Source organism: Monopterus albus, unplaced genomic scaffold (assembly GCF_001952655.1).
Source record: "Monopterus albus unplaced genomic scaffold, M_albus_1.0 scaffold237.1, whole genome shotgun sequence".
Taxonomy (NCBI): Eukaryota; Metazoa; Chordata; class Actinopteri; order Synbranchiformes; family Synbranchidae; genus Monopterus; species Monopterus albus.
In genome coordinates this window covers 295,965-316,391 of record NW_018128117.1, presented here as the reverse complement: position 1 = coordinate 316,391, position 20,427 = coordinate 295,965, and the positions used below count along the sequence as shown (strand labels likewise).

General features: G+C 41.1%; 1 protein-coding gene across 7 annotated transcripts in view; it reads right to left on the bottom strand.

Annotated features, from left to right (window-relative positions):
- The window catches only part of stard13a (StAR related lipid transfer domain containing 13a), a 43,481-nt gene that overhangs the window by 14,500 nt on the left and 8,554 nt on the right, over positions 1 to 20,427 (bottom strand). For 4 of the 7 annotated variants that reach the window (XM_020620422.1, XM_020620424.1, XM_020620421.1 and 1 more), the window contains 3 exons: positions 18,913 to 19,047; positions 16,013 to 16,192; positions 14,703 to 14,733 (listed from right to left, as the gene is read on the bottom strand). In XM_020620422.1, the coding sequence (XP_020476078.1) occupies positions 14,703 to 14,733; positions 16,013 to 16,192; positions 18,913 to 19,047 (346 nt within the window). Of the gene's footprint in view, positions 1 to 4,612; positions 5,146 to 8,448; positions 9,118 to 14,702; positions 14,734 to 16,012; positions 16,193 to 16,464; positions 16,503 to 18,912; positions 19,048 to 20,427 lie in introns of those variants that run through there. The other 3 variants (XM_020620426.1, XM_020620428.1, XM_020620425.1) reach the window with 3 other exon arrangements.

Below are 20,427 nucleotides of genomic sequence, written 5' to 3'. Positions count from 1 at the left end.
TTTCAGTGCTGGTCGTTGCAGACTGTCGACAGTGGAAACACTTCATTTACCTAATAATTCTACACAAAGCCTCAAACCCCTCTATCTAGGAACTGGTCTTACACTTACTTTTCTGGTGTAGCATTTAAAGGTAACAAGCGTTATAAAGTCACTGTAGTCCCATATAAAGATTTTAAAAGCACAACGCAACACATTTCATTGTTTGTGCATATGTAATTGACTTAACTTACTTGTCCATGTGTTTGTGCACAAGTGCAAAGTGGCAAAGTTCCTGCCATCGTGGGAACAAAAACACTACTGGCAAACAAAGCACTACTGTGCAGAATTTAATCATAGGATTAATTAGTGCACAAATATGTTATTAGCGGGCCACAAAACATACAAATGCACACAGTCAGACAGAGGTAATCCAAGCTGCCCACCGTGCTTTTGCTTCACTCTATTCCATGTTGCTGCATTCCTACTGTGTAGAATATATGAGAACAAGCAGCAAGCCCCTAGAATGACAGCAGGGAAGGGAGACAGATGGCATGTGTATGACTGTGTGTCTGACTGTGTGTGGGTGTGTGAATAGGGACGTCCACGCATGGCACAAAGGGGCTTTAAGGTAATTCCATACATAACTATGGTGCCAGCTAAGTTACATAATACACGCAATACAAGCACAGCTTTTCCTCTGAGCATGTGCCCTTGCCTTTCTTTCCCTGACCTTTCATTTCCTCTATCTTTCATTTCCTCCCCTTTGTCCAGCACCAGTAAACTAGACTTTCTGACTGCCTGTTCTCAGTGCTATGTCTGGCTGGTATGGGGTCTTGGGGACCATGAGGCGCCTTGCAGGACATCTGTGCTGTATTTCCCATGCGCCAGAGTGGCGTGCGAGCTAAGAGCAGCAACAAGAAGTTCGTGGACTGAACGTGTCACTGGGACTCAGCTGGGACAATTGTCAGACAGACTGAAGTATGCTAATGAAGAATGGTGCTGGATAGCTATATTTACATGCTGCTTATTTAAACAGTTCAAATCAGTTAGAAAACTAAGAAAGATAAACATCATGGATATGGGGCAAAACATGCCTAACTTATAGTGTACTTTGTAAAGTAACTGAGCAGTCAAACACCTTCTGCAAGGCTACACACATGCACAGACAAACACACGCAGAGTATGCCTGGAATGCAGCTATATTCCCACATAAGCTAAGGCACTTACGCCTTCATGTTTAAAGGTCATAAAAAAGTACTGAAGAAGACAGAGGAGGAGTGATGGGAGTGGAGGAGGAGTGATGGGAGTGAAGGAGGAAGGAAGGGAGGAAGGGACTTAAGGAGCAATATGTCTGTCCTGTCCCATGTGGCTCATCTGTGATGATGATGAGCCTTCAGGAATGTGCTGTGAAACCAAACAAACCCCCACTGGTGTAAAATCACAGCAGGTTCAGGTGCAGAGGTTTGACAGCCCTGGATATAATATCATTACTCTAAGTTAGCAGTTGACCATAATTATTAATAGCACTGGGGTTGTGATGAGTGTTCACAGGCTATATGACTAGGGTGGGCTATGATGAGATGAGAAGACTGAATGTGATCAAGTTGTGTGTGTGGTTATGCCACCTTTACTCCAGCAGAGGGCGTAAAAGCAACATGTTACAGGCATATTAAATTTCTGTCAGCTGACCAAGAAGCCTCAGGCTGTAAGGGTGTAGGGTGACAGTTTGTATGTGTTGAATCCAGTGGTGAAAGAAGTAGTCAGATATCTTTACTTAAGTAAAAGTAGCAGTACCACAGTGTAAAATACTCTATTACAAGTAAGAATCCTGCATTCAAAATGTGACTTAAGTAAAAGTACAAAAGTATTACCTTCAAAATATACTTAAAGTATTAAAAGTACTCAAGATGCAGAATGACACATTTAACATTAATGTATACCATAATGTCGGAGTGGCTGCTCAGCAGCTGAAGCTTGGAAGAAGACAGGTGATGCAGTAGGACAATGACCCTAAACATCAAACTAAATCTATATTCCAAAGGCTTCATGTAATTGTTTTCGGCTCACGGTGAAACATCAACATCAGTGTATCCAGATTCCATACAACATACTAGTGCACAGGAGAAGCACAGGTGTAATTAATAACAAGTTGCACTGTTAATGAAATTTGTATCACTTTGATGCTATGACAAGTCTAAATGCCTGCTGTCAGAATGCATGGTAACTGTTTACTCAATTTTGGCAACTTTTCCAGTATAAACAGGCTGAATATTGAAAACCTGCTTTGGTTTAATGTTTAGTATGAATTTGGGACCCAGCATCTTTAGGTGTGTTTGCACTAAAAGTTGCAAGAAGTTCAATTTCAGGAACTTTGCCAGGAGTAAAAGTTCCTATAGTGCATCGTGATTTGCATTTCCACTGCAAGGCCAAACACTTGAAGATAAGCAGATTTGTCTGCTGATGTATCAAAATCATGACAAACACCTTTCATGTCATTTGTTGTGACAATGCAGCCAAAATCGACAACAAAGCCCGGACTTTATCGCCAACCAATAACATCTTGTAAAGGATGGGTCATTCCATTCAGATTATGGTCAGCCATGAACTACAAGCAAAACAATGTGTTTGCAGTTGTTTTCTGTCAGATGCTGCAGAAAACACTCAGTGTGCTTGACCAATCAGCAATGTCTGACCTTAAAAGTGCCTGAACCCTTCAGGGACGTTATTTGGGGTGAGACAGTCTCCCCTTGTTCTAGTTGCTTAATGCTGCACTAGTTCACCAGCTAGTTGCTAACTTTGTTACTTTGCCATTGTGTTGTGCTGGCAAGATGCATACAGTGCAACACTATGTAGCAGCACTACATATAGGGATTTGTTCCACTTTGATTAGAAGTCGCTAAGTTTTTTCATTTAAATCTGTATGAACATCTCCCAGCTGCTGAGAAGTGAAATTCAACTGGGGAGTGTGTGTGTGTGTGTGAGAGTGAGAGAGTGTGTTAAATAGGTCAAACCATCACCCGACCAAGCACAGGCATAAACTTGCTTCTCCATTTACATTCCTAACCTGCCATAACTCTCATATCTCTCTCTCTTCTCCACATATATCAGTTTTATAGATGTTTTATACAAGATCTGGCTCACAGAAACATATTTATCAGTAAAGTGTGGGGGGGAATCAATGCCTAACACAAGACTTAACAAGTTTCTGCTGCTTCACCACGCCAAAGTCATCATGGTGGCTCACGACAAAGCAATGCAAACACACTATCTGATAGATCAAACTGTACCTGTGTCACACATGGGACAACTTCACCAGCCAAAGGAGATGAACTAACAGTAGCCAGTGCCTCTGCTTTTATGAACACTCCCTGGGAAATATGAGTCATGTGACAGGAAGCTGAGGAAATAGTCATGGAATACAAAAGCTGTCAAGTTGGGAAGGGCCGACATGGAGAGAAACAACATTGCAGTCCTTTAGGATTTGTTATGACTTCTTTCATATTTATGGAAGATGTCTTTGGAGGAGTCAAACCAGAAAGGAGTGGGAGTACTGACAATCTGCAGTTAGCTTTTGCCAATAAAGCATAGTTAAAAAGTGGGATTAAAGAAGATAGATGGATTGGATTACTTCAAAGAGTCATGCCTATTCATTTTGGTGTTGTGTAAATCTCTGTGGAAGAGGAAAAATGTTTCCCAAATGTGGAGAACAGAGTCTCACATGAAAAGGCTGCAATCAGACCCTTCCTTCCTATGTTTTAAAACTGACATACTTTCTGAAGCTTGTGTTGTTTGCATCTGCACTCAGATAACTTCTCTGTCTCTGAATGGACAAAAATATTAGGGGTTTCCTGAGTTCATCCACAGAAGAACAGAAACCCAAAGGGAACTTTACACTCACTATGCACATATTCCACATCCAACCTGCAAAAAGGAGGAAAAAACTACAAGCACTGTGGAAAAATGTTTCATCAATTGATGAAGTTTATATAATTCTACCTTTTTTCTTTTTAGAGAACATCCATCTAATCAAGTTCACACTGCAAACACTGTAAAACTATTCACAAATATAATCAGCAGAGCTATAAAGTAGCCAAGTACATTTACTCAATTTTGAAGCACCTGAACTTCATACTATGACTTCACTACACTTTAGATACAAATATTGTACTTTTCACTCTACTACATTTATTTGATAACTTCATTTACTGTTGCATTTTCTGTTTTAGTAAAACAAAACTAAAAATAATCATAAAATGTGACTGATCATTAGTGGTAAATTCACAAGCTACCCACAGAAGGTATGGTTAAAATTGGCTCCAACTTTACCAGTTGCAACATTAAATGTGAGATACACAATAATGCATCAATAATTATAATGCAGTAAGATAATATATGTTAATGTAAAATGTGCAATTCTGCATAATAATTACTTTTATATTTGGTATTTTAAATATATTTTGATGCCAATACTTTTGTACTTTTATTTAAGTAACCTTTGGATGCAGGGCTTTTACTTGCAACAGTATTTTTACATGGTGGTATTACTACTTTTACTTAAGTAAACAATCTGAGCACTTCTTCCATCACTGACATACCAACACTGTAACTTTCCATTAACTCTCTCTGTTTCTACCTTGTTCCAGTCTCTGTAGCAGCTGCTGGCGGGCAACGATGCGTGAGAGGCGCAAGGCTGAGCGTTGTCGAGGGGTATCCCCCCGCCTCAGGTAGTATTCCTGCCAGTCAAGTGTCATGGCCTCCAGACAAGTTCGCTCACTGCTGCTGTCACTGTCACTGTCACTCTCGCATGCGTCACTTTCACCCTCAGCATTTTGATCCATACTGTCCACAGTGTCATCAATTTCCAGACTCCTACTGTCTGTAAAATCAGCACTGTCTGCAATGTCCTCAGTACAGACAGTTTCAGCACTCTCCATGTACCCCACAGTGTCTACACTGTCCAGATTGGTCTTTACTGTCTCTTCCCTCCTTGCAGTATGTGCTCTGTCTGCACCTCCACAGTCTGCTGAACTAGCCACAGTGTCCACATCATGCATAATAACGCTGTCCGCAGCCTCCATAACATAACAGTCCAATCCTCACTAGCCTATAAGTCTTCTTCCCTCTCTCCCTGATGAGCTGTTGTGAGCACTTCTTGTGAATTCCTGCCTCTAACATGCCTTCACTGGAAGTCGAATCAGCTCCCCACCCGCCTCCTCCCTTCAACTCACCGCAGCCAAACATACACAAGTTTCATCACACCACCTGACTCATATGACACCCTTGCTCTCCTCACACACCTACGCACACACACACACACACGCTGACTTCTAAGCTGAGAAAGGAGGGAGATTCACAAGCTCCTGCTCCCACAAGATCTTTCTTTTGGTCACATGAGCAGCAGCCAATGACCTGAGAGCTCTGAGAACCTTGCCTCACTTCCTGAAGCTCTGGCAAAGACAAATTTTGGTACATGCCTCAGGCAGATGTGCATGGGCAATGTGATCAGGAAATAAAAAAAAACAAACAAACAAACAGACAATTCCAACAGCCACATCCTAATGTAAAAGGGAAGGGGGAAGAACAATAGAGTATGTGGATGAGTGAGTCTGCCCTGAGGAATGAATGTAGGAGCAAAGCTATTGCTATTAATGCAGAGAAAGGTTCTCTAAACCCACACCAAGTTCATACCACATGACATTTAACATAACTGGCCCAGTACATATATAACACCTGCTTTCCCTGTTTGAACATCCACACAGCAACACACCCAACAAATATTGCAAAGTCAGTTCAGGTCAGCAGTCACACATGTACCTGATCTCACAGTACAGATCTTACAGGGTAGCATTTTAGTCTGCAGGTTGTACATTGATAGAAACGTGTGAGTGAACAGTCTGAAGTCCCAGAGATGTGCATTAATCACAGGAAGAAATATTAAATCTGTAATTTGATTTGATTAGAGTGCCCTCTTCAGGCAATCTGGGAGAAAATGATCACAATGTCAATATTTGTCACCACAAAAAGGTAAGTGTGAGTTGTTTAATTACTTTCAAGTCAGTGAAAATAAACTGACAAAAGAAAACCTAAAAACACAACTGTGTGCAGAGCAGTGAGAAAGCTTTAATGCAGGGCACAGCAGCCTGACGGAGTAACATGATAGTGAGCTAAATAGAATAGTAAATGGACTGGCACAGGGCAGGGCTGTAGTAAGCAGACAGTAATATAATATCCATCACTCTGCCTCAATAAAAGCTACCAGGGGACAAAATAATCATGCAAACTGAAGAGAAGACTGAAAAATCAGTTACAGTAAAAATGAATTAAATATGCAGGGGGTAGGGACACAACAACAACCAGTGGTGGTATTATTTGTGAATGTTGAGATGAATAGAAATGACTAAAATTTATTGTAATTCTACCACATGATGCCTAAATGTCTTTGCAATACAGCTGATAAGTTTATTGATACAAATCCCAAAGAGCAGAAGTGAAAGAAACTGGCAATATCAAGAGAGAGAAGGAGAAAAATCAGAAATCTGTCATGATAAAAAAGCATTTGTGTGTTTTATGTAATTTAAAGGATGACACTAACTGATCTGAGCTGTACCGAGGCTCAAAAAAGGAGCAAATGAAACCAAAAATTATTCATACTTTTTAAAAAATTAATTATAAAACTGACAAGTTAAAATGTGTGCAGTTTTGTTAATCCTAAAGACGCCGCAGTATCTCGCATATTCCAAAGTTTTCTAAATAAAACTGCTTATTAACAGGCAACTGATAAATACGATTTGTATGGAGGAAATGTGGAATTTTACCTTTATAAAATGCTGCTGCATGCTCAACCAAAACATGTCACCTACTTTTGTGAGGCAGCCTTTAAATTATTTATGCAAGGAAGCACAAAGAAGTCGCTGTATGTGTCCTTAAACATAGAGAGTGGCTCAAATAAGAAGTTCGTTTCAATCAGCCCTGAGAAATCCACCAGTTACACAGTCATTGGACTTCACTCACTAATCTTTAGGGCTCTGCTCTGTTCAATAAAGCCTCTGTCTGTAAGTTGCTAATGTGTCTATAAGTCTTTTTTCTTCAACTGCCACTGAAACTTTGATTCATAATTTAAATAATACTGAATACGTTCTCTTTATGTACATAACATAGGTACTCGGCTCTATGTCCTTGTGTCCATCTTTTGTTACCGATAATTTAACTGTTTTATTAGATCTTTTTATTTTTAATGTTATGCGCAAAAAATAATGCTGTGGAAAACTCCTTATATAATATTTCATTGCCCTGACTAATCCATACAGTGGAAAATTCTCTGTTGAATAGCAGAGGGGTCAAGTGTGCACGTTTTAAGGATCCCCTTTCTCCCAATCTGACCCAGACCTATGTGAACTGTGTGCCTTGTGAGCTGATGGGTTAAGCACTGGGGTGGTGGAGGAGGGACTGTGGGTTTGGGATGAGAAGTAGGAGGAAAGAGGATTACTGGGGTAGCAGGTGCTCTGCCATGCTCCATTTAACAGATATTCCTCTGGTATTAATTGTGTGCAAAGCATCACTACAGCAACATCCAGTAAAGGTAGTAACTGTCCATCATGCAATTCTGAAAAAGAAATTTAACAATGTGGGCTTTGACCGCTACCTTGGCCTGTGGTGGTTTGGGGTGTTACGGATGTGGACAATCTTTGTGGTTTAATTTTCTTAAGAGGCTCAGTAATTACATTAAACCGAGGAGGCAGCAGCAGCATTTACGTCTTTCACTTTCCTCTGTCTCCTCCCTCTCTGACGCACGGTTAAGAGAAGACCTCATGTGCGCATCCAGGCCACACTGACTGACCCTCCAAAATAAGTGCTTTAGAATGTACATGAGATCGTCTGACTTCATCCAGATATGTATAGAATCCTAAATCCACCAAATTAAATCCTTGTTGCTCTCTGGACTATTTAAAAAGTAAAATACACCATTGATATGCTGGGAGACTGGCATCCAAAACCCCGACTGAACCCCTGCTGGCTCTGTGCTTGTGTTGTTTTGAGCACTAAATCTGACAATGACCTTCCCAAAATATCAAGGAGCGCGCTGCGCATGACACCACAGGCATAACAGAGGCTATGTGCGGTAGCCACAAACTTTTGTCTTCGACAGCCTTCTAAAATGATTCGCCAAAGTTATTTTTCTAGTCTTGGATGTACTGTAAATAATGTAGAGTGAGAAGATGGACTCCGACGCTGACAAGCAAAATACAAACAGCCTATTCATCCGCTTAGCCAGAAATTAATTTTCAGACCAAGATACGTGTGTGTGGTTGTGTTTAAGACACTGGGGTGCCAGCAGCTCACGTCTCATGCGGATGTTATGTATGTATCCTAATGGATCTGACCGACCTGTGACAGTCAAAACGAGGACAGATTGTATTCCGTACATTAAGGGTAAATAAGTTTCACCACCACTGGTTTTGGCTCTCTGACCTGCCAGCCGTCTCTCCCGGACATTCCTCCACAGCAGATCCCAAGCCTTGGACGTGGAGTCCCGCAGCTGCTCGCTGATCGACCGCCGCAGCTGTAGCTTGGTCGACTTTCGCTCTGCTGTCATTGCAGTAGAGTCGGGTGCATATTCCCGGACTAAAACCAGCGGTCCGTCAACACCCGTTATTCCTCAGTCTCTTTATTCAAGCATGAGCGACCCCGGTTGGGACAGTGCGCCCCGGCTGCTGCGTCCGGCTGCCGCAATGGTCGTCACCGCTTCACCTGGTAGGCTGCAAGCTTCTCTGGCGCTGCGTCACCTTTCTGCACCACCGACGGCGGATGGGGTCCTATTGGCAGGATTCGGACCCACTAAAGATATACTGATTTAACTAAATTAACTGCAGCCCCAATCCCTCTTAGTCCGTCTCGTAGGGAGAAGGTACATACATGTTTCAGCATAACTTGTGTGTGAGGCTGGATCTACTATGACAGGGTGAGCCAGATGTGAGAGGCGGATTTCCCCCCTCCCCATGTGCAAGACTCCCTCTCTCTTTCACACAAGCACACACACACACACACATACACTGTAAACTTACACGTTATCCACGACCCAAACCCACCCACTGACCCAAACAAGGATCTCTTTCAATCCCCTTAATACACACTAACACACAGGCATGCCACACAGCATGCATACAACTTGCAACTAAAGTGTGTTGCTAGGAATTTTCTGTCACAGATACAGAGACGGTCTGTGCACAATTAAATGTGTGTGATAGAATAGATACACAGGTTGTTTTACAACTAAACATAGTGACATACTACATTATGTAGTATGTAATGGGTACACTGCTTACTGACATAACTCTGAGGACAAGAAGATAAAGTAACAGTGACTCATCCTTTTAAACATTTAATTCTCTGGGATTTCCCCCTTTATTTCTAGTTTTACAACTTCCTATTTTTAAGGGAAAATACTGTAGGTAATTTGTGATTACACAATGTACGGCCAAATCACCTTTATGACCTTTATGAAATGCAACCATTAAACATTTTTCATAAATATGAGCAAGAAAATTGCTGTAACACAAACAATACTTTTTCATTTGATTGTTCTGATACAGCACCATCCATCTGTACTGATAAGCAGCTGGAAATCCAAGTGACCAAATAAGAACTTTTAAAAATGCGTCATACATTTTGTATAAAAATTTTGAGATAACTCAGCATCTAACAAATCCGGCACTAATCTGGCAAACTAAAAATCATATTTTACCTTAATACCTTTAAACAGTACTTGGATTGCGCCAGACATTGCAGTGACAGATATACGTTCTTAGTGGACTGATGTTAAGAGACACAAGTGAGAACGAGAGAGGCCACGGGTCAGAAATTAAACACCTCTGTGAGAAAGCTACAAAACTTCCAGTGACTTTGATCCCGCTTCAGATTTGTATTTCTGCTCTGTGATGTTGAAGGCCATGATATGTGGATGGTGAGCTGGTCTCTGAGGTCAACCTCTACCCTGCACAGAGACAGAACACCACACAACGTCTGTCTCCAGCAGCAGGCAATCAAAACATCAACCCAACACATTCCACGTCTCAAACCAGCACAAAGAACACACTCTGGACAAACATGACATCTGATTTTCAGAACAAATACAGGACTGAATATGAACGTCTCCACGGGGATTCTCCTGTCATGTTTTCATTAACTAAGGCCTGAATGTCACTATATGTCTAAATCACAATGACAACTCAAAACATTCACAGAATGGATTTGTATTATATTGGCTGTTCTAAACATATTATTCCTCAAAATCTTAGATTATCTGTGGCTGACACTCCTGCACTGTGATGGCGTTACTGTAAACAGTCAGAGCTGCATATGTATACAGAGCCTGGGTTAATGAGTTCAGACTAATCAATGATTTAACAGAGCGCATGTGCAAGGCTGTGTCAAAAACATTTACTGAGCTCCCCTGTACACTCTTCCTCCTCCTCTTGCTCATTATTTCTCTGCTTCATCCTTGTTGCTTGCTCTGTCTTCTATTTTCAGCAACACTCAGTCATCCAGGCCACACTGCTGAGCTCACTTGACTCTACTCTCTGAGACTGAAACGCAGATGCATACATAACCCCCTGCACTTGTAGTGTATGTCACCTCTCAACAGCTGCTCACTTGAAGTCTTGAGGTGAGCTGCAGTATAAACTAAACAAATGACAAAACTAGGCAGGAAATCTTCATACAACAGAAGAATCCAGACAAATTTCTCATCCTGTCAAAGCAACTGTCAGCAGCAGAGCCCCACCAGTCTGTTTAACCTCTGCACAGATGGCACTGTGACCTTGACCTAAATTTGCAGCTCACTGTTTTTAGTGATCTCTGAGAGCACACACACATGCACCTAAACATCCTAATATGAATCACAGTAATTCCCTATGTCGCCCACTTCCTTACAAAGTATACTGAAGAGCAACACGGCAACATTCAGATCACATCTGTTTGTGTTCACTCACGACCATGTCCTTCAACAACCTAATATGAAGTAAATACTATAAATAGCATCTGTTTGTATTGTTTGTATTTGTAAAGATGAAGTTACTTTATATTATTATGAACCTTTACAAACAACAAAAGCTAAAACAAGTAAAGACAGTAAAAACATTAAAAGAATCAAATGCTAGCTTGTTGTGGCTATGTTTAGCATTCGGAGGTGATATTGCTAACGTGACCTTTGACACTGATACACCAGAGGACCAATGTGATTGACAGGCAACTCTTGTAGAACCAAAGGCAGCAAAGGCTCAGCAACAGAGGAACTCAGGAGGGAAATACAATAGTGGGTCAGGTGATCAGAAAAGAGACAACCCAAATTAAGACAAAAAAATACGACAATAAAGGTATAAAGCCATTTTTGTTCAGAGATTGACGATATTTGTTTTTCCAGTAGAAGAAGGAGAACGCCTGAGTGGAAAGGATTCAGATTTTCCTCCCTGACATTTAAGTTAGATCAGCAGGTTTCACTTAAATTCAGTACAGTAGAATGAAAAAAATAATGCATATTTTTATTATTTTAGGACCCATATGGTTCTCATGTGTCATCACAACATGACTGAGAGCTAACATCATACCCACATATTCACATGGCCTTGAATCAACAGTATCACGTTGTCTGTGTAAATATTTCTGCACCAGCTGCTGAGGAATGCACCTCTGGTCAATTGCTTCAGAAAAATGGGCCAGTGGAAAGTGGGTCAGAAGCTAATTCAGAGTGTCTACCCCCACACTCTCCACTAACAGTATCAACAACTTACCCTGTCCAGCTTGTGAAGATAAAACAGTTTAGCTTGACCACCTCCTATACTGGAGACTGGATCACCTGCAGCAGGAGATGGCTATCGCTGTGACCTGCTGAGGCCAGGGGACACAAGCCAAGGGTCAGCCATAGAGGAGAGACAGGAAACAGAGGAAAGCAGGGCTGAGACGTAGGAAGCAGACTCAGCCTGAGGTATAAAGTTTGACATTGAATGGGGAAGAGCATCAATTTGAAGACAGACGTGGGGGGTTTGAAAACCAAGCGCAGAGGGCTGCAGGGTGCAGACTACGGTAAGGAAGTAGAGGGAGCAGGGGCAGGACTGGGAGGGGAAACAATAGCTAATGGATGCAGAGGAAACTCCACAGGTCATGGGAGTGCAGATCACTTGCGGATTGAAGGACTTGTTGCGGAGTATTTCATTTCAAAGGCACTTAGCAGCGATGCACGTATAGTGAGGTTATTAAATGTTAAGCATTTTAGCAAGAAAATCCTCAAGGACCAACTTCATTCCTCAACTCTCTTCGCTGTGCTTGTATAGGATTTCAAGACCACACACAAACACACAAGTGTGTATGACAATACACAAACATGCACTCGTGTGTGTCCCCAAAAACACATGCCAACACGTGCACATGCTTAAAAGATGGCAGACACTTATGTTACAATCAAACAATCATTATAAAGCTCTCATATACTGATTAACTGTGCATGAAACCTATTATCACAAACTTTATGAGTGCATAATTATAGTGAAACACTATGACTGAAGAGTAACAAAGTGGAAACACAGCTTCTTAACTTTGCTTCACTGCACTAGTTACATAAGCATGTTTACTCTACATGTACATGGTGGTCCTTTTTGCTGTGCAGGTACTGTGTTAAACGGTGACTGGTTAAATGGTGCTAGTATTGTGTATTTGTGCATGTGAAAGGGGACACATGTAATGACAAACCCACAGAGAATTCAGCCCAGACTCTGCAGTTCCTCTCAGTTCTACAAAGAAGGCACACAACTTTACTGTTTTGGTTAAATGCATCAGTATCCCTGTTCCCAGAATTGTATGCATGTGCTTGAAAATCACCTGTTTGATATACAGTATTAACATATTGTACAAAAAATGCCATTTATTGAAGATGCTGCTGTATCTATATCCATCTGCTGCAGAGGCAACACTGGCTCATCATGACTGTATAACACGGTTTAGTCATCACTGGCTGCCTTGCATGTGTTCTGAGGTCATTTGCTGACAGCATGTTACTTCTGTTTTTGTTCTCTGTGTCCAAAATTTAGGAAGGTAGCTTACATGCATACATATTTTGCGGGGGGATTTTAAGTATGATTTATGAAAGGGGACTGCATATAAATGGTGCAACTCCATAACGTAATGGTATAAAAACTACTCATTACACAAGTACTGCAAGTAACAGTGTGGATGCTCTTCCATAAGCTGACTTTTCGGCACTAGCGTACATGCTAACCGTACTCCTACCTCTTTGTAAGCATTTTTGCTTGTTTAATGCTACAGTTATTAAATGTGTTGTGCAGTTGAGCACATTTCCCTGCAGCTAGCTACACATAGGAACACTGAAAATCAGGTTCTGTCCATTGTGCAGTACGACTGCCCCACAGGCACCATGGACGTGACCTCAAAGATGAAGTCTGATATCAATTAATTTGCTTAAGCATCTATATGAAAACATTCCTCTGCTATTGCAAATTAATGCTCCATGAAAATATATTTAAAAATAAACCCTTTTTTTGTTCACAAGGAGTAAAACTATTTCCTCAGTACCTTGAGGGCAGATGTGACGTATACCATATATCATCATGGCTTACATTCCCTCTCATACACACAATCACACACATCCAAAAAACAGTCCCCCAGCAGAGAACACAGGTATCAGCACCTGCAGTTCCAGGAGGAATCTTCTGCTTATCTGGCCGACAGCAGAGTTGATATCAACTGTGTGAGCACAGACAGGTGCATATCATATTCTGTCATATTCTAGCTAAGATACAGACCACACTTGCTGGCAAACACGAATTGATACAACAGGATTTCTGTCAAAACACGCTCAAATGAGAAAACAAACCAGAAGCATGAAACTAATCAACACTCCTCCCTCAGCGCTGCTGCATTTGTATAAAATGTTTCTTACTCTTGGTTTCATATACACACAAACACACACACACTCTCACCCCAGTTGTATGCCACTAATGGCATCACCTCTGACCTCCCTGCAGCCTCTGAGGCTTCATTACCCACACTGCACCTCTCCTCCATGGACTATCACTGATATTAATATGCCCCTTGCTGATGGTGGGCACATCAGAGCCACTTCTGTCTGTGTGAGCTCGCAGACATACAGACAAAATGCATAAAAATAAACAACCCTGCAGTGCAGAGACTGTGACTCTGTCACCAAGACATCTGCATGGGTTACATTTAACGACAGTCACCGTGACGCCTGCGCATGTCAGTCAAAAGGGACACACTCTGAGGATAAGAGATATGGGCAGGGGTCAGAGCTGGACTCATTAATCATCTTCTCAGACTCAAGTCTCTGGGAACTTGAATCCCAGAAGGAAAAAACTCATATTACTGTTTCTATTAACTCACCAGATATTTTAAATTAGAAATCCTTTATTCTTTGCTCTAGTAAAGAAGAAGAAGAAGAAGAAAGGCTCTTCTGTGTTATCACACAATACATTTGTCCAAATCAGCATTTTATTTTATTAGATTTTTTTGGAATGAGCTCACCGGACTATCTGTGTTTATACACCTGAATATGCAACATGCTGTGCATGTGTTCAAGCAAGACTGTGTGTTATAGATGAAACAGTACATGATTATTTCTGGATGGCTGAGGTTTGACATACACATTAAAAATCCTGTGGGAGACATTCCCACACACTCACAAACAGTTATCGTACCTGCTGATCCAGTGGCCATCCTCGAATCATCCTGACATGAAGAAAGAAATACACAATGAGTACCAAAACAAAAGTAATACATATACAAATACTTGGTGGGTTCCTATGAACACTCTCAAGCGTTGCAGAATGTAAACACTATATTTGCCAGAGGCTATAACTCAGTTTCCCTGATGCACATCTACACTGAAAAAATGACCCAAATTCTAAATCCAGTTTAACCAGTCAAAACAGAGTTAGCATGAAGGTGATTCCCAGATAATACCTAACCACTGTGGGAAAGATCATCCCAAGACAGACACCTTATCATGGATGCTGCCACTGTCATAGGAAAATCCCACATCTCTAGCTGAGTCTTACTAGACCCTCTGGTGGCAAAAAAAAAACAATTACGGTAAGTGAAGTAGCTTTATCCAGGCAGAGCCCTGCAGTGCTGACACAGTATAATGTGACCTTGCATACTACTGGATGAGGCAGAGCTGTCTCATCCTTTTACTTTCACCTTATTTACAGAAAGCACAAAGACTGACCAGATGCCCAGAGAAGAGGAGGAAAGAAAGAACAAGGAACAGGTCAATGAGAAAGTGGAGAAAACATTCACTTTCCTGTGAAAACCTTACAAATTTCCAGTGTAGCACATAAAATGTCTCCCCTGTTTCCTGTCCATCACTCCATGACCCACTGACAAATAAAGGCAAGTTTAACTCAAAGATGTTCCAAGCTCAGTTTTGTAGACATCAAAACAGTTCCTCAGATTGAGTGGTTGCTTATATCAGTCAGACATGGCTGTTTAGCTCCCGTCTGCAGGGTCAGCTGCAGCGTTTGATGTTGTTTAGCTCCAAACCAGCATTCAAGCTGTTTCTAAAGAGTGAGTGAAGCATGCGTTAACAGCAGGGAAGACTACAGGTTTGAACTAAATCTGCTTGGGAGTGGTAACCCTGGTGTTATCATACAGGCAAACTGCGGGCCTCAGTGGGAGAAGCTGCAGTAAACTGTCACCTAGCTGCATTTGGGGTTAAACAAAGAAATCAGAACAAATGGATACACAACAGTTCTTCCTGCATTTTTCCAAAATGTTTTCTATTTATCTTAGCCACAGAGTGGTAAAGAGGAAGTAACATTCAGATCTCCAAATACTGAACCCTCTTCTTTTTGACTGCATAATTCACTACAAAGTCAAATCAAACACAACTTGTTGCCATTAGGTTCACAGTCTTTGCCATGAACAACAAAAGACTGAGTCCATATTTACAATGCAGATCTCTCATTCCCAACTCAATAAACACAAATAGAAACGCAGTCTGGCTCACCCTGGCCCATCGAACATGGAGGTGCGTCGAGGATGGGAGGGATGTGCGGGTCAGCGGTCTGCTGTGAGTCAAAGGTCGTGAGCGCCGCCTGGTCAGTGGCTCAGGTTTGTCTGGAGCTCTGATGGTTCCCTGATCCTGACTCGGACCTCGGCTCACCATCCTGTCCACAGTGGGAGCACACTGGGAGGACAAGTAGTAGTCAGGTGTGGCACAAAGAAGGTGATTTCTCAACAATGGTTTTTCAACTACAAAGCTATATGTTTGAGAGAAGATACGAATAATTCAAGTCGTCAAAAAGTAAAATAAAATATGACTTCTCAAACTGTTGCACAATATCATTTATTGTCTTTTCTTAAATTAATTGCAGTTATGTCCCAAGATTTCATGCTAAAATTCAACACATGCTGTATGTAGTGTCTGTCTGTGGAGCTGCGTCTCCTTCAGTCTCTTACCCTAGTCCCTGTCTTCATGTCACCTGTCTCTTCAGGAGCTCTCTGTACCCTCCACTGGTCTCTGTGCAGTATTTAGTGGCTGTAGTGCTGCTGGGGAATGTTTGTTATATGACACTGCTGATGATGTGTCTGCCCTTCTCTCATTCAGAAAAATCCCCCCTTATCTAAGATGATCCTCACCCCCTTTGCGTCCCTGCTCACTGACAATACTGGAAAGTCCATCCCAGCTTGACCTCATGACTCAACAACTAACTGTACCCGCTTCAGCGTTGTGCTTCCCGCTCTCCCCTTCCCACTGCCAAACTGATAACATGGATGTGTGCTCAAATATGTGTGTTACTGAAAGAAGGAATGGTATTAATTTCCATAAATAGAATGCCTTTGAAAAAAACAAAAAAAAAAAAAACAAGAATCCAGTCCACAAGTGCACACATAGAAAGACATTTTTCCTTCATCACAACATACAATGTTGTCTGTCTAGAAAATTACTTTTCTGGCTACATAGAGCATTTTTATCATAGGTATAATGCTGTCAAAGTTATATAATGTTAAGGACATTGTATCCTCAAAACAAAGTCTGTTCAAACTGAAAGTCATTAAATTTCTCAACTAAACTTCAGTTTTGGTATGCCTGTATTTCCAGATTTGTTGCTGTTAATTATTAAAGGGTTTGTCTGATTAGCAGGAATTTAATGGAGAAAATTCCCCACAGTGGAAAGTCCATTTACAAGTCGGAAGACTGCAGCCACGGCAGCAGCTTTGAGAGGCTGTACTTCAGCACAGTGGTGCTGTGAACTAAATAAAGGTTCAACATGCTCAGAATGACAATGCTACAGTAGCATGCTAAGGTTTGGCAGGTAGCCTATAATGTTTGCCATGTTCACCATTAGCATGTTAACATTTGCACTAAACATAAAATAGAGCTGAAGCTGATGTGAATATTTTGCAGGTACATTATTTGATTATAAACCAGTATTGGACAAATTGAAATGATGACACTAGATGGAAGTTAAGAGCAAATGCAGTTCATCCTGAAGGAGCGATGAATGTGTGTACAAAGTTCATCGTAAAAAGAATTAAAAGGGTCAAATCAAAGATTATTGTTTGGAGTGGAGGCAGTTATTTCAGCAGTTCTTCTATATTAAGCCAAATACTTGAAATCATTTCCTTTACATGTAGTTGGAATACTGTGAAACATAATACACTGAAACAGTAAAGTAAATGTAGAATTATAGAGATTTATGCAGATGCTATGCATCATTGAAATTGTGCTGTTTAGAGGAACATCTTGATTGGAGAAGTGGTTCTGATATTTAACTACTAAAGATCATTACCCTTACTGACCCTGAACACCTTTTGCAGCCAAAATAATAATAATTTAAAAGACATGCATTACAATTCTGGGCTGAGGTCATTTAATCTTTATTCCTCTATAAATATTTGGCATTTTTCAGATAAATGACCACCTCTCCTCAAGTTCACTAAGGCAGGCAGCTGAACTAACCATTTTTATTAATTTTACACTTTACTGATCATCATTTTGTGTTGTGTAATGCACCTTGATGGGCCACTGCAGGGAACATGAAGCACAAAGCTAAAAACACCTGTTTTGCTGAGTGGCCAGGCAGTTTGATTAAGATTAGCTCAATTAAACACAGACTTTACATGAATTCCTAAAGTTGTGTGCGGTTGGTTTAAGAGCTATTTGAGGCAGCTGGATGCCCTGTGAGAGGTCAGCAACACAGGAGCCATCCACAAACTGTGTTCCTCCTCCAGAAATGATCTTAAATATACTGTACCTCTAAAAAAAACCTGAGTTGGTGGTCTGTCCAACCTGTGTGTGGTACTCTAATGGTAACTTCTGTTTGATTGTGTGTGTGTGTGTGGCCATGAATAGTATGGCCAGTGTTGGAAGAAGTATTCAAATTCTTTACTCAAGTAAAACTATCAATACCAGTGTAAAAATTCTCTGTTTCAGTTAAAGGTCCTACATAAAAATATTACTTAAGTGAAAGTACAAAAGGATTAGCACCATATATACTTCAAGTATCAAAAGTAAAAGTACTCTTCATGCAAAACAACAGTGTAGTGGAGTAAAGTACAATATTCAGACTCTCAAATATAGTAAAATCAAAGTATGAAGTAGCAGAAAATGAAATTATAAAACTAAAGTACAGGTACCTCAAAATTGTACTTCCTAATTGAAGCTTTGATGCTGTGATTACACAGCAGTGTAATCAAAACTATATATATAATTAATTCAAAGATTAAGCAAGCCTGTATGTAATTTACATACATATGCATAGCATCTGCATAAATCTCTATAATTCTACATTTACTTTACTGTTTCAGTGTATTATGTTTCACAGTATTCCAACTACATGTACAGGAAAAAACTTTCTACTTTTGCATTCATGACTGGTCCTGATTTAACTGTGCTTGACTTACCATCATGCCCTCCTGCTCCTGGTCAGAACTGGCCACAGCTGGGTGGGAGGAATTACTGCTTTGGACTTCCTGGATGCCATCACTGAACTGATCCAACTTGTTTATCAGAAAGGTCACGGAGCCACATGCAGTAGCCTGAAGATGTGGGTCAAAAGACACAGAGGCAAGTAAATACAGATCAAGCATTGTGCTCTTTCAACCTGGCCAGGGGTACAGTGTCCCCTACACTATGGAGGGGGTGACACCTTCTCAATGAGGTTACTGTAGCTCAAGGCTGACAGGAGAGACAGAAAAGAAAAGCTAAAGACAACTGTTAGTGAGGAATACACTGCCTGTGCTACTGTACATTTAAAAACAGCAATACAGCCAGGGCATGTTACGTAATTGTGCTGTATCCGTCTATGTCCGCAGTTACGCACATACCTAAACCCTCTCGTTCCCTCTCCACCCATTGGTTATGGACTCTGACTGAGACACTTGTTCAATGGCCTTCCAGGAAATGAACAAACTGCTTTGTTTCTGGGCTGCGGTGCCAATCCCAGTGTCCCAGAGGCTGATAGCAGCACATAGGGCCCCTTTGAGAAGCTTGAAGTCCAAAAACAGCCCCCTCACTTATACACATGCATGCACACACACCCACACATGCACACAGACACACCCTTCTGTCCGTTCCCATTTTAAATGTTGACCATTTAAAAAAATATCTGTAATAACGGCTTTCCAGTAAAGCCATTTCCTGAGTGATACGGCCCCCACAGCTCCAGATTCCTACACACAGGAACACAGAAGGCTGTCTATACACACCAGGATGCTATTTTTACCCTCACTCTGGGGACAGAGCCAGGGCAAAGGGAGAACACGAAGCATATGGAGGCTTTTCATGAACACACATATACACAGGCAGTGGTATGTAAATGCACTAATGTGAACTTAAGTGCACTCCGTGGCATACACACAGACACCCATTTGTACACACTCACTTTTCACAGCAGAATCACCTCACAGTTCTTAAAATGTTAATAGGCTTCTGGCCAAAGCATTCACACTGCATTTATCTCTCAATGCATCACTGTACCTTGGTGACAAGACCATTTCATTAATGTCTAAACTGTCTTGAATAGAATAAGACACCAATCACTGGGATACATCTCACTATGAATAACTAAAGGAGTGTATCCTTGGTGCTCTGAAGAGAAGCTAAATTATTTTTCAGTTTTCCAGTTCTATCCGATGCACTAAAACAGGTCCAGACTGGCTAAGGACTGAGGCTGACAAAAGTTAAGTCATCAACCTAATCCAAGCCTGAGTTGGGATTTAACCAGCTGCCATTCAGTACTAAATTCTGTCATTTGAGAGGTCACTCCATTTTGCAATCTAGCTCACAGCCAAAAACACAGTGATTATTTTGAAGTTGCAGACACATACTCTACTTGGAAGTCTGTCAAAGTAAGCAGCAGTAGCTTCAGTTGCAAACTAATTCTGGCCACCAAACGCAGAGAAGCATGTGGAACATTC